Source organism: Beta vulgaris, chromosome 2 (assembly GCF_026745355.1).
Source record: "Beta vulgaris subsp. vulgaris cultivar EL10 chromosome 2, EL10.2, whole genome shotgun sequence".
NCBI classification, from domain to species: Eukaryota; Viridiplantae; Streptophyta; class Magnoliopsida; order Caryophyllales; family Amaranthaceae; genus Beta; species Beta vulgaris.
The window spans coordinates 711188-725298 of NC_079203.1; the positions used below are offsets into that span (position 1 = coordinate 711188).

A 14111-nucleotide genomic window follows, 5' to 3' on the forward strand; every position below is an offset into this window, starting at 1 on the left:
TGAGGTGATTCAAAGATACATTGATACTTGTGTATTTACTAATTAACTAGGATAAGTCAGTCCTACATGAAATATATATATAAATAGGTTGTTCAGGATTTTGAGTTTCGTATGGTGATTCTTATAAAGTCTCTAATGAGTTTAAGTGTAGTTGAATGAGGAAACGGTTGATTTTAATGTCCTTAGGTCCAAAATGGTGAATAAAATGAGTGAGGTATCAAAAAGGAAAAGGTTGGGGTCTCAAATATCGCCTTGTACTAGATTTGCTGCTCTCACGCAATCTTATATCTTATTGAAAAGTCTAGGTAATTTCTTACAACGACGAACGCAAAATTTTGTAATTGGGAGTGTCAAGAATAAAATATATACATACAAAATATATATATAAATAGGTTGTTCAGGATTTTGAGTTTCGTATGGTGATTCTTATAAAGTCTCTAATGAGTTTAAGTGTAGTTGAATGAGGAAACGGTTGATTTTAATGTCCTTAGGTCCAAAATGGTGAATAAAATGAAGTGAGGTATCAAAAAGGAAAAGGTTGGGGGTCTCAAATATCGCCTTGTACTAGATTTGCTGCTCTCACGCAATCTTATATCTTATTGAAAAGTCTAGGTAATTTCTTACAACGACGAACGCAAAATTTTGTAATTGGGAGTGTCAAGAATAAAATATATACATACAAAAAATTGTATAATAAAAATATTATATTGAATCAAAGTAGTAGCAAAAAATCTGGTATATGTTTTCAAACATGTATCAGACAAACAATTGTATATTAAATAGATTAAACTAGTCACTCTATCCGTTCTCTTCTTTCAATATTGGTTTTGAGCAATTGCCTAAAATTTAAATTAGGCGATTTCTTATAAGACCAACGATAGGTGAAGAGTAGAGAGGAAAGTGAGTTTTTTATTCACTTGGAAAAGAAACTATTTTTCACCATTGTAAAAACTTGTATTCAGTTTTACCGAAAAATGTTTTATTTCCCAACTAAACACTACTACGGCTACCTCTGTTTTTTTAGTTGCAACGATTTGACATAAAGTAGAGAGAGAAAATGTCTAATCGTTGCAACTAAAAAATAATCCCCCCGTCCCAATTTATTTGCTACATTTTGCCATTTAGGGGTGTCTCAATTTATTTGTTACATTTGCAAATATTTTCATATATAGTACATAGGTCCCACACTCTATTTACAAATTTGCCATCACTCCCTTCTTGATTTTGTAAATGTTTTCATATATAATACGTAGGTCCCATAATTTACCTATTTGCTTTTTTGTTAATTCCATTTATGTCAATGGTCCCCACTCCCTCTTTGGTCTTTGTGAAAAAGTGCTTGTAGCAAATAAATTGGGACGGAGGTAGTAGTATTAATAAAGTATGAACTTGGGAAAATGTTTTGCTTATCCCACCGCCAACTTTCTCAACTGATCATCAATCAACTCAGAAGATTTCACAGTCATCATCGCTGCGCAAGGAGGAGCAACACCCACAAATTTCCAACTTCAAGTAAATTTCAAGTTAGGTTCGTCAAGATTATCACTTTATTTGGTCACATAAATTATTCATCATCAATCATCAAATTCTATACTGTATCTCAATTGGGGAATCAATAAGATTTCAGATACCATTGTTTGCTTTTTTGGGTAAAATTTTTTCATAATTAATTCACATAATTGAGTGAGCCCTTGAATTAAATTAAAGTAGTGAAGAAATAAGCAGCCTAGGTTGCACAGAGGCGGATACGGATAAGGATATGGGTTCGGATTTGGGTACGGGGACGGAAAAAAGCAAGATTTTGTAATTTAAGGAATGGGTACGCTTAACCATACAGAAACGTATCGCCGTATCTGTAATGGGTACAGTTACGAGTACGTGATCTAGAAGAAGTACCCGTGCTACATAGTAAGCAGCTCCCTTACAAGTTTGTAAATTGTACGTGGCCAAGTGGCAAGCTTCAACTTAAATGTGTTTCTGATAAGTGATTAATAGTGAATGTTTGATCATGACAATCCTCCCATTATAAAATATAAGTAGCTTTTGGCTGATTTAGGTTCTATGAACTTAATTTATTGCTTCTGATTAACTTTGGAAGCTTATTCAATCCGTTTGATTGTTAGATATTTTCTTTTGGAAAATTACAAAATTACTTTTAGAGTATAAGTTAGAACTTACTGAAATGTTATATCTATTTTATATCTTCTGTTCAGAGTGTTAGAATTGGTGCAATTATACTAAGTAGTCAATCATGAATGTCGTTAAAAGATCAAAATCTGAACTTCTTTCAGGTTGTGTTTGAAAACATCTTGTGCTTCTCCCTCTCCTTTGCAAGCTCCCTCAATTTTATCAATCGATTAGTAGGTCTGTCCACCTTTACACATATGTGAACCGTCAAACAGAACAATGAACTGATGGGAGAATAGGAATTGAAAGCCGAAAGTATAGAAATTAATAACTTATGTTTGTCTGTGTTAATAATTGATAAAGTATAAAACTATTTTTGGGCTCCAACCATCAACTTAAGTTTTTGGTTGAGTTCGTCCTCTGACATGGTACAAGAGCCAGCGTGATAAAGTCACGGGTTTTAAATTTTTAATATCATCCACCCCTCCTTTCTAAGTGAAATATTTAGCGCTAGGTATGAGGGAAACATCTGTTGCATCCACACTTCAGGCCCATTGGTCTCCAACCATCCGCTTAAGCTAATGTTGTGCTCATGCTTTATCGTGTAAATTCATGATTGCAGGTGCTTTAATATATAAACTGAAAGCCAAGCTCCGCAAAAGAACACCAATCATGTCAAACAGCAAAAAAAACAGATTCCTGAGTTTTTCTTTGATGCCATTTGGTTCATCTAGAGGTTTAACAAAAAGAATCAATATGAAACAAGGGGAGGATTGTATGGTATGATTTTCTCTTCCTTCATTTCTCAAGCTAAATAACGCTTTTTATCTGTTGCCAACTGTCTTAAGAGATTGTTGGTTAATGCAGGGAAGGGGTAAAGGCTTATTTTTCCGTGGTAGTAATGTAAATTTTCTACACAGTGGAAGATTAGTGCTAGAAGAAAGTATTTCCTTATTTCATGGTAAAACCAACCCCATTCGTTGTTTTTCAATTGATGAACTCAACACCATGGTTTTGGATTGCGACTCTCATGTTTTTTCCGATGCATTCTCCAAATGGTATAAAGGTATTTGGGAGGGAAGACCTGTGATTGTAAGGTTACATGATCGTATCACAGCTTACGGTTGTGGTATAGAGTGCATCATACGTGAAATTGTCGTTGCCACACAGATGGGCTCTCATAATAGTGTCCAGAAGCTCCTAGGATGCTGCCTTGAGACAGACTTCCCTGTTATGGTTTATGAATGGGTTGGAACTGAAACACTTGCAGATCGCATACTTGGCTATGGAAACCAACACAGACAACCACTAGAATGGAAGGCAAGGCTAAGAATTGCCTGGGAAATTTCCCATGCCATTGCTTATCTGCACACTGCTTTTCGTAGGCCCATCATTCACAAGGACTTGAAACCTGCTATAGTGTTTCTAGACCAAGACAATGCTGCCAAATTGTCTGATTTTAGTCTTTCTGTTTCTATTCCGGAGGGTGAAGAGTATGTGCAATCTGATAAATTAATAGGATGTTTTTCTTATCTCGCACCAGAATACCGCATAGAAGGCAGGGTAGCAGGGAGTGCAGATGTGTACTCTTTTGGTGTGTTATTTCTTGTGCTCTTGACGGGAAAAGCTGCTGTGTTCTCTCCAACAGCTGAAGGCGATGACAAGATGTTGTTAGTTAACTGGGTAACAGAATGTCTTAAAGGCAAGTGTGTCAGTGAGATTGTAGACCCATTGATCTTTGCAAACAAAGTGATGATCAGTGAGCTTCTCCAGCAGCAATTAAGAGCTTCGATACAACTTGCACTACAGTGTACAGAAGAAGAAGCAGACAGTCGACCAACAATGGTGGATGTTGCGACTGAACTCCACAACCTGCTTAGGTCCTCGTAAACTACCCTCTAACACTGACAGAACAGAGATCTGGGAATTTCAGTAAGCAGGATATCTGTCATTAGTAAACAACCAGGTCAAAGTAGTTTACGCAACTTCAATTTACCTTTCCAAATTACAGATCTGATTTAGACTTAAGAGTATGAGAAAGTTCAATTGCCACGTTGCTTTTAGCTGCTCTAGAAAATCAGAAAGGAAAGCGAACTCTTTGATGGTGATGGTATATGTCAGTAATCAGTGACAAAAGCATTATGTTCTGTATTAATTGGAATGTAGCCCATTCTGAGATTATTCAATTTCTACCGCAAATAGTTACAAAGTCTTATTTTCATTCTCACAAATCTTATCTGTAAAATTGTGTCTATTGTTTATGTTACGAGAAAATTTGGGTTGCCTTATGATAAGCCTTTCATTCCTTCTTTTCCATTCCTGAAAGCCATTAATAAATTTAATGTACTCTATGGGTGGCCTGGTATCTGGTGGTCTAGTTATAACAAAATTGTGAACTTGGAACACTGCAGTGAATGGCAAAATGGAGAGAAGTTTCTGCAGCTATTTTCTATTGTCTAAGTAGAGTAAGGACTGCTTTTGTTGTCAGTACTGCTAGTTGCTTCAAAATGATAAGTCAACTTTGATGCATTCAGTCTTCGACATGTTTTATTATATCATCAACACTATTCATGTAGCTGATCTGATTTAGTCAGTACGCTATGGTGATGATGGAAAGAAATAAGTCCAGGACTAAAGAATTTGCAGACTGCAACTTCTGTAAGGTACGATGACAATTTCTCCTGTTTCGCGTATGTTTGAGGTTCATGATGGATATTCCGTAGTACATAATTACACTTAGTCGGCTTTCCTGCATTATATGTTGATCTTGAATTCTTGATATTGGTGAAGAGATCAGTAATACTTATTTGCTTTCCTAGGACAAAATTCAAATACTATGGTATCTCTCAACTAGCTGTGAGATTCTTTCAAAATTGATTGTAAAGAAAATTGCATTTCCTTTCGTTCATTACAGTTTCCCCTTAATTCTAAGGTCAGAGTTAGTACTTAGTACAAGCTCTTTCTTCAACTTGTGGAGTGTATTGCTACATACTAAGTACTTACTAACTTTTTATGTGTATATCACGATGGCTCTCATTCACTTCTATAATCCGTGAACTCCTATACTAGTGATTGGATTTGGATGTGCTGCAATCTAGATATAGAAAGGCAACTGGCAAAGTTTCATGTAGGGAACTCTAATCATGTCAATGTCATAAGAAATGGCACAAGTAGGAGCATCTTTCATGTGCTTTAAATTGTTGATGGTGCATGCTACTTCTTGTTTCTTTCTTTTTCTCTTGGTAAATGAAGTATTTTTCTAGTCTTGCCTGTGTTATAGTTGACTTATGTCAGGGATCTTTCTGTCACCATTTATCTAGCTATAAGTAAAAGAAAATATACGGTCAAAGTAGTCCTAATTTGACCAGGTATAGTGAATGGTGGAACAAATAAAAAATTTGCTGTCAAAGTTGTCCTAATTTGACCACATATATAGTACTACCTCTGTTTTTTTTAGTTGCATCATTTGCTTTTTCACATTTGCCGAGACGATTCTTTGAACATTAATATCTCTTATTGGGTGTAAGTAAAAATTATAAAAATTTGATATTTGGAGTTGTCGAGACGAATCTAACAAGACCCCACTTGACTATGTTTTTTCTTATATAATAATGCGAGATAGTTCATCAAAGTTGGTTGATGAATAGTGCCACAAACCAAATGTTGCAACTAAAAAAATACGGAGGTAGTATTTGGTAGAACAAAAAAGACAGGAAGGAGTTGTTCGCACAGAAAATAGATGTTCAATAAAGATAATATCTGGTTTTACGTATATTGAACCTTTTTAGAGGTTCTCCCTATGATATTTTCTTAATTATGTAACAGATATTTGTGATGAGAAAAATAATTGTTAGGTAGATGTCAAATATTCTTGCCAAACGAAAAAGAGCTAGATGTTAATAACTGTGAACCAAAATTTTCATACCATGTTGACTTTATCCTCGTCATTACATGTTATGTTCCTGCTTTTTTTTTCTTTTCAGTCAATTGTATTAGTAGACGTAGACTTGGAAGTTGGGTGCCAGTGATGGTTGACTTATAATTCAATTGTGTGCAACTCCAACTTATGCTAAATTATACTGTATGTAATTGATCGCAAACACTGTTGTATATATTTTTTTTGACAGAACAAACTCTGTTGTAGATCAAGAACTATTAGGACAATACGTCTGTAAAATCTAGGACTATGTATTTTTTCATTTGAAATATATTCATTAGTTAAAAATCTTCAATTGCTAAGCTACAATGTTCTTCAAAGAAAATTCATGGTGACATAATGTGAGCTAATGGGATAGTAGTATCAAGTATGTCATGATTTCGTGACAGAAGCCAGAAGGTGCTTCAAAACTGCAAGGATGTCAACTCGTCTGGAGAAGATGGTAAGACTACTATGGCCTCAAAGCAACAAGAAACCACAAGATGAAATGGTATGAAACTACAACTTTTCTCTTTTCTGTTTTGCAAGTCTTTGGGTTTAAGCTATCCTTTTCAACCCCAAACATTTTGAAGTTCTCACTTGTTTAGAGGTTGATACATTATTACTTGACATTCTTAATCAGTTTTTTAAGGTCAATCGATCATTTTACGAAGGCATTTCCTTTAATTGGAATGGTTTGAATTAATCCATTGTTAAGACTGTAATGAGAAGTTCAGCCATAATTGGGATTATTTCTATAGATTTCTCATTTTATCAATTCATTTATATTTATATTGGACAATTGGTCTACGCAGAGAGCGGGTAAAGAGAAGATCTTTTATGGAAGCGAAGAAAACTTTATAAGGAATGGAGCATGGGTACTTGAAGACAGCATTTCCTTGTTTCATGGTCGAACAAACCCTATCCGCCACTTCTCAGTTGATGAGCTCAACAACTTAAATGTGGAATATGCTAGTATTGGGTACTCTGGCTGGTACCGAGGTTTTTGGGAAGGGAGAATTATATTAGTAAAGATGAATGGATATTATAATTATAATGAGATTTCGCGTGAAATTGTGGTTGCCACACAAATGGCTACACATAATAATGTCCACAAACTATTAGGATGTTGTCTTGAGACTATATCTCCTGTTCTTGTTTACGAGTGGGTGGCTGCCGATACCCTTCAAGACCGTATATTACACAGAGATGAGAACCATTATAAACTACCAGTATTAGAGTGGAAGGACAGGTTAAGGGTTGCCTGGGAAATCTCTCATGCAGTTTCCTATCTTCACACTGCTTTTCCTAGTCCCATCGTCCATAGATACTTACAACCTGATAATATTTTCTTGGATCAGGATAATACTGCAAAGTTGTCCAACTTTAGTCTTTCTGTTGCTATTCCCGAGGGTGAAGAATTTGTGGTACAAGATTTTATAGTAGGTACTAATGGCTATATGGCACCTGAATATCTTGAAGATCGAAAAGTGGCGGAGTATACAGATGTGTATTCGTTTGGTATGCTTTTCCTTGTGCTCTTGACAGGAAAGCATGCTACATTTTGGACTACTAGCACGGGAGAGGGGAGAATGTGGACTAATTTAATTGAATGGGTAACCAAAGAATTTCGGAAGGAGGGCATAAGTGAGATTGTAGATCCTGCAATCACTAAAAGTGGAGTTGCAATCACAGAGCTGAGTTCATCGATAGAGCTTGCACTCAGGTGCACAGCAACCGAAGAAAACAGTAGGCCGACTATGGTGGAAGTTGCGACTGAGCTCAACGACATGATTAGATCCTCGAAATCTATCATGAGCATCAATAGTGCTGTCTGATTCAGATGAAGTACTATTGTTGATTTTGTATATGTTTTCGATTTTTCAAGGTGATTAATGGTGGAATACCGTGAGCTAACGGGATACAGTTTATGAAAAAGCTCGATAGAAGGTGATTAAGATTACTGGTGGGAAGATACAATCCCTGCCAAACACTTGCAGTGAACTCCAAACTGTTGGGCTTATGGATCCCTTCCTATGTGGAGAAGCCGGTTTATTTTCTGTGTTATTTTTGGGGGCAAGCAAATTGGTTCTTTATTTCTTCAAAAAAAAACTGGTTGTTGGCCAAGAGATGAAAGCTTCATTGAGAAGCTTCTTGTGTTGACTTTTGAGGTAACTCACATGCATATAAGGCAGCAAGTTAGCTTTCTTTGCTGTATGAATAAAAGTCAACTCTAAGGGATTAAGTAAGAAAACAGGAAGTTCAAGAGTAGGCCCTCTTCACGATTTTCTGGGCACAACAACCTCTGTTCGAAGGTTGTTCTTGGTAAGATTTGGCTGAAATTTTGGCAGCATATACAGGACATCTTGGGGGCTACATTTTTGACGGTGTAATTGTTACTCGGTGCTCTGGTTAGTGAGATATTGCTGCTGTTCTGAACTCTGTTTTCTGGTGATATTTCTCACTCTTTCTTTTCTGTAAGAAGCTCTTTATAATTTTTTTGTGTTGGTTAAATCAAGTACCTATTGTAGACTTGGAATTGGGTTTGTGTAACCTTCCTTTTATCGCAATAAGAGCAATTGGGTGGATTCCCTAGTTGACTCGTGGTTTTTACTCTCTGCATCAAAGGGGTATTCCATGTAAAAAAAATCCTCCTGTTTTTGCTTGATCATTTATATAGCCAATTGCTTATCTTGTTGTGATTATTGGTTGAAATTGTTTGGTAGACGACAAATTGTATTTATGGTGATTTGGGTGTGACTTTGAACAAACTAGAAGTTCTACAGTGTTTGTTTTCATCACTTGAGTATTTCCGCGGGTTATGTTTCACCTCAACACAAACGTGTTAACTCGCATGAAAAAACATAATGAGTAAGGATTCAAACCTCAAAGATATTAGAGAGGAATTTGATTTGTTTGTATGAAAAGCAACTATAAGTGTGAGAAGGCAATGGAGTTCAGATTTGGATCATTTTGGTATATGCTTTTTTCTTGCAAAGTGATGGGTTATTTGATGAGAAGCTTAAGATCATACTTTAGGGTTTCCCACGACAACTCATAACCAATCATCTTTCACGAATTGGTCGAGATATCAAAGTAAGGAGTTGTCTTTGATCTTGGGGACTAAAATTTACAAGTTTGGAATTAGGATACTCTAAAAACTAGTTGATGGTTTATTAGGAGCAGATAATCAATCCACTTAGCAGATATAGTTATATGCCTTCATTTTTACTAATTAAATTTAATTTCTTAAGAATATTAATCTATCTTTATATTTTGAAAAAATAGCTTGATTCAAATTATCACTGACTTTTGTCAAAATAACCGTACTTTGTCATTGTCAGTGTTCTTGAACAATTTGTGAGGAAGATTCTGAACTTCAAACATGTTAACTCGTGCAAAAAAGAAAGCAACACGAGTATGGGACCAAAGTAGCCTTAAACCTCAGGTATGAAACTACAACTTCACCTATAAGAAAGTAGGTGAAATTCATAATTTATTTAACTGTTATAACTTATAACACACTAAAACACTTATATTACTTACCATTCTCTTCAAATTTTCTTCCCACATTTTGTAGTTACAAGGTATAACAGTTAGGAATACATTACTCCTTAGACGGTAAACATGACAATCCAAGGGATGATTTCAATTCATTTATTCATGAATTGATGGCAGAACATAATTTCTGTTTGTAAATTCATTGGTTGATGCAGCTAAGGAAAAAGTACTTAATTTTCCATGGACGTGAAAAATATTATATAAGGAATGGAGCATGGTTACTTGAAGAAAGCATTTCCCTGTTTCATGGTAAGGCGAATCCTATTCGCCATTTCTCAGCTGATGATCTCAACAACATGAAAGTGGACCGACTGCCTTTTTATAGACAGGGTTTCTACAACTTGCACCTCGGCTCTTGGGAGGGAATGGTTGTAGTGATCAAGAAACCTCATGTAGCTGATCATGATATGAAAGAACATTTTTTGCGTGATATAGTGGTTGCCACACAAATGGATACTCATAATAATGCCCAAAAAATATTAGGATGTTGCCTTGAGACTGATCATCCTGTTCTGGTTAATGAATGGGTCGCATATGGAGATTTAAGGGATTCTATGCCAGCGGGAGATGGGAACGACCAAAACGAACGAATATTAGAGTGGATGGACCGGCTAAGGATTGCATGGGAAATATCTCATGCCGTTGCCTATCTTCACACTGCTTTTCCAAGGGTCATCATCCACAGGAATTTGACACCTGCGAGTGTGTTTTTGGACCATGACAACAGTGCGAAATTAACTGATTATTGTGTTTCTGTATCTATTCCGGAGGGTGAAGAATTCGTTGAAACAATGCATATAGCGGGAACTTATGGCTATATGGCACCTGAATATGCAATGCATAGTATTGTAACAGAGAGTACTGACGTGTATTCATTTGGCATGCTTTTTCTTATGCTTGTGACAGGAAAAAATCCTGTTCACTTCATCCAGGGAGGAGGGCAACTGTATGAACAACGTGATGAATTAGTTACTTGGGTACAAAATGGCATAAGAAACATGCTCAACATCAACATTCAAGATTATGCAATTACTAGAAATGCACTAGCAACCATTGAGGACCTCCAACTGAGAGCATCTACAGAGCTTGCAATCAGGTGCATCGCTGCAGAAGGAGAGTGTAGACCAACAATGGTGGAGGTCGCAACTCAGCTCAAGAACATGATTAGGCCCCCCCAGGTAATGACTTTTCAAGACAAGTGTATCTGTGTATGTTGATGAAAAAAAAGATGATGTTTTCCATTCTTTGATAGTAGTACAACAAAAATCATTTAGTTTTTTCATAAAAAGCTTATTAGGTGTCTTTTTCAAATATGTAGCATATATTAGGTATAGTTCCTCAGACACTTTTCTTCAGAATAGCTATAATGGAATGTCTCAACTCTATATTTAGTTTTTGTTAATTTCATTGTTTGTCACAGGGTGAGTGCATATACAGGATTTTCCAAGGAAGCAAAGAAAATTTTATAGATAATGAAGCCATTGTACTTGAAGAAAGCATTTCCATTTTTGGTCACAGAGTAAACCCTGCCCGCTACTTTTCAGTTTATGAGCTGAACAACATGAATGTGGAGTACTGGCATAAATGTTGTAATTTGTATCAAGGTTCTTGGGAAGGGAGAGCTGTTTTTGTAAAGCTACCAGAAAACGTACTTAAGGTTCCCACATTTTCTAATGAGATCCGATCAAGGGTTTCGCGTGAAATTGTAATTGCTACAGAGATGACTTCTCATAATAATTTTCATAAACTATTAGGATGTTGTCTTGAGACTAAATTTCCAGTTCTTGTTTATGAGTGGATGCAAACTCTTGAAGATCGTATATTACTCCAAGATGAGAACCAAAACAAGGTACCTCTATTAGAGTGGAAGGACAGGCTAAGGATTGCATGGGAAATATCTGATGCTGTTTCTTTTCTTCCCTCATTTATTCAATGCCAAATCATCGACGAGTATTTGGAACTTGATGGTGTTTTCTTGGACCTGGACAACACTGCCAAATTGTCCAACTTCAACTTTTGTGTTTCCAATCTAGAGAGTGAAGAATATAGAATGGAGAAGTGCACAGATGTGTATTCATTTGGTGTGCTTTTACTTGTTCTTTTGACTGGAAAAACTACTAACTCTTCGTCTGTTGGTGTTGGAGAAAGTAGCAAGTCAATTGATATAATTGACTGGGTAACCAAAGAAACCATGAAGGACCATACTAAGGAGATTTTAGATCCTGTAATTACTAGAGGAGTGACAGATATTGAATACCATCAGATGCGTGCATGTCTACAGCTCGCACTCTTGTGCACAGCAAGAGAGGTTTACATGAGACCAACAATGCTGGAGATTGAATCTGAGCTTGAGAACTTGATTACATCTCCTGAATCTATCCCTACTACCAGCGATATTCAGGTACGACTTTCTTGACAATTATATTTGTTACTCTCATTCGACTTTACACATAATATATGACAGCCAATCATTTGTCATTTAATTTGGTTTTTTTGTTGCAGGGAGAACGAGTGCACAAAATTTTTCAAGGAAGGCAAGATAATTTCATAGAGAACGAAGACATGGTACTTGAAGAAAGCATATCCTTGTTTCATGGAAGATTGGATCCAATCCGCTACTTCTCAATTGATGAGCTCAACAGCATGAAGTTCTGTTCAAACAATGTGGAAATCTGGCAGAAACATTATGCTTGGTACCAAGGTTCTTGGGAAGGGAGAGCTGTTTTGGCAAAGTTATCAAACGGTGTATTTATGGATCAAGTAGAGGCTAATAAGTTCCTTCAGCACCTTTCGCGTGAAATTTTGGTTGCTACACAGATGGCCACTCACAATAATGTCCATAAACTACTAGGGTGTTGCCTCGAGACTAAATTTCCAGTTATTGTTTATGAATGGATGGCAGCTGAAACTCTTGAAGATCGTATATTACTTAAAGATGAGAACCAAAAGAAGCTACCTCTGTTAGAGTGGAAGGATAGGCTAAGGATCGCGTGGGAAATATCTGATGTTGTTTCCGATTTTCACACAGCCCATAGGCCTATCATCCTTACGAACTTGGAACCTGTTAGTGTTTTCTTGGACCAAGACAACACTGCTAAATTGTCCAACTTCAATTTTTTCTTTCCTGCTGGTGAAGAAAATAGAAGAGTGGCAAAGTGTAAAAATGTGTATTCCTTTGGCGTGCTTTTTCTGTCTCTCTTGACCGGAAAATCAATCGATTGGATTACATTGGAAATGGAAGGGGTAACGAAAGAATATAGAAAGGTCTGCATTAGTGAGATTGTAGATCCTGTACTCACTAAAAATGGAGTAGCAGCCACTGAACTGAGTGCAGCTATAGAGCTTGCACTTAGGTGCATAGAAGAAGAAACATATAGAAGGCCAACCATGGTGGATGTTGCAAACGAGCTCTATAACATGATCGACTCCTCTGAATCATTCGCTACCACCAGCTCTGGTGTCTAAAATCCAATGTTACAGGGGCATATCTCTCTGCTATGAAGCTGCCTTGAATTTTGGTTGATCATTAAAGTGTATGGTTTTATTTCCTTTTCCTACATTGCGTAATGTGAAGCAAGAACTAGAATCAAGACTAAATACTTATAAGAATAAACTTCGTCATTGTAACAATTAACATTGTCACATCGCGCTATTCAAGCTCTATATTTCTTTCTTGCCTGACTTTACTCACTTGTGATACTACATGTTAGTAGACTACATGTTTGTTATCATATTGGTTTATAGAATTCTTTGAAAAGAACTTCAGTGTGTTACACATCCTGCTTGTTAGAGTATTTAGGATCACACATCCTGCTTGAATGATTACTTGGTGAAGGGGGGTCCAGTTGAATACTGTCTCCTGCTGTCCTTCATTCGAGTGAACGTATGCAAAGCAAATCTCATATGCCAGAGGATGAAGTCCCTAGCTTAATATGATCCTTAATCGATCTCAAATAAATTTGATTACTTGAAAAATCGTGTATGCCAGAGGATGAAGCCAAGATAATTTCACAGAGGAAGTATTTGGATAGATGAGTATAGTATATAAGAGCTTAACATCAGTAACCATGCATATATAAGATTAACCATGCATATATAAGATTAGTTAGGTGATAACATCTACACCTGATAGATCAGGTGGATCACTTGGAATGAGACGAATAAGTGCAGGACTACTAACAGGCATGACCCGATTGACGGGACTACTAACAGGCATGACCCAATTGACGGCTTGATCCGGGCTGGCATAGACACTGGCCCTAGATATAACGCTTGTATTACTTAAGAGTTATATTGTGGTCTACATGAACATGAAGTTCATGCATATGAACCTATTGGTCATAACATAACTCATAAATTACCCCTTAAACTATACATTCCCTGTGTTTGTTAGTTGCAATTTGTAACATTACCTAATTTAAATTATTTTTCCTATCTTTCTCCTCCTAATCCTGGTCCTCCCTACACATCTTTCTATCTTTCTCCTCACCTAATTAATATGTGTCCT

The 14111-nt window shown here is 36.5% G+C and overlaps 3 protein-coding genes across 10 annotated transcripts; all 3 read left to right on the forward strand.

The window, feature by feature from the left end:
* The first annotated feature begins 1369 nt into the window (after positions 1–1369).
* On the forward strand, positions 1370–4735 carry LOC104905993 (serine/threonine-protein kinase ZRK1). Of its 5 annotated transcripts, none has more exons than XR_008967876.1 (4): positions 1370–1528; positions 2750–2907; positions 2995–4093; positions 4718–4735. XR_008967876.1 is itself a non-coding variant. In XM_019252303.3 (3 exons), the coding sequence occupies exons 2-3, from the start codon at positions 2800–2802 to the stop codon at positions 4015–4017; spliced, it is 1131 nt and encodes a 376-aa protein (XP_019107848.2). In that variant the 5' UTR covers positions 1370–1528; positions 2750–2799; the 3' UTR covers positions 4018–4478. The 5 variants fall into 5 exon arrangements, 3 of the variants coding, with proteins under 3 accessions (XP_019107848.2, XP_019107850.2, XP_019107849.2); XR_007270864.2 differs by lacking the exon at positions 4718–4735 and adding an exon at positions 4539–4711; XM_019252303.3 differs by lacking the exon at positions 4718–4735 and having other exon boundaries at positions 2995–4478.
* On the forward strand, positions 4712–8734 carry LOC104905995 (non-functional pseudokinase ZED1). 2 transcript variants are annotated; one of them, XM_048638045.2, is made up of 3 exons: positions 4712–4790; positions 6454–6554; positions 6859–8734. In XM_048638045.2, the coding sequence occupies exons 2-3, from the start codon at positions 6483–6485 to the stop codon at positions 7879–7881; spliced, it is 1095 nt and encodes a 364-aa protein (XP_048494002.1). In that variant the 5' UTR covers positions 4712–4790; positions 6454–6482; the 3' UTR covers positions 7882–8734. The 2 variants fall into 2 exon arrangements, with proteins under 2 accessions (XP_048494002.1, XP_010692969.2); XM_010694667.4 differs by having other exon boundaries at positions 4718–4790; positions 6457–6554.
* On the forward strand, positions 8362–13290 carry LOC104905996 (hypothetical protein). Of its 3 annotated transcripts, none has more exons than XM_010694669.4 (5): positions 8362–8494; positions 9388–9491; positions 9760–10782; positions 11025–12005; positions 12107–13290. In XM_010694669.4, exons 2-5 carry the CDS (start codon positions 9429–9431, stop codon positions 13067–13069), a joined length of 3030 nt encoding a protein of 1009 aa, XP_010692971.2. In that variant the 5' UTR covers positions 8362–8494; positions 9388–9428; the 3' UTR covers positions 13070–13290. The 3 variants fall into 3 exon arrangements, with proteins under 3 accessions (XP_010692971.2, XP_048494001.1, XP_048494000.1); XM_048638044.2 differs by lacking the exon at positions 8362–8494 and adding an exon at positions 9624–9664 and having other exon boundaries at positions 8891–9491; XM_048638043.2 differs by lacking the exon at positions 8362–8494 and having other exon boundaries at positions 8891–9491; positions 9624–10782.
* The last annotated feature ends 821 nt before the right edge of the window (positions 13291–14111 follow it).

Excerpts from the sequence above, each read along its gene's own strand:
- LOC104905995 (XM_048638045.2), top strand. The coding sequence starts at position 6,483 with ATGTCAACTCGTCTGGAGAAGATGGTAAGACTACTATGGCCTCAAAGC. Across the intron at positions 6,555-6,858 it reads AGAAACCACAAGATGAAATG|AGAGCGGGTAAAGAGAAGAT; the intron begins GTATGAAACTAC and ends TGGTCTACGCAG.
- LOC104905996 (XM_010694669.4), top strand. The coding sequence starts at position 9,429 with ATGTTAACTCGTGCAAAAAAGAAAGCAACACGAGTATGGGACCAAAGT. Across the intron at positions 9,492-9,759 it reads AAAGTAGCCTTAAACCTCAG|CTAAGGAAAAAGTACTTAAT; the intron begins GTATGAAACTAC and ends TGGTTGATGCAG. Across the intron at positions 12,006-12,106 it reads CTACTACCAGCGATATTCAG|GGAGAACGAGTGCACAAAAT; the intron begins GTACGACTTTCT and ends TTTTTGTTGCAG.
- LOC104905993 (XM_019252303.3), top strand. The coding sequence starts at position 2,800 with ATGTCAAACAGCAAAAAAAACAGATTCCTGAGTTTTTCTTTGATGCCA. Across the intron at positions 2,908-2,994 it reads AACAAGGGGAGGATTGTATG|GGAAGGGGTAAAGGCTTATT; the intron begins GTATGATTTTCT and ends TGGTTAATGCAG.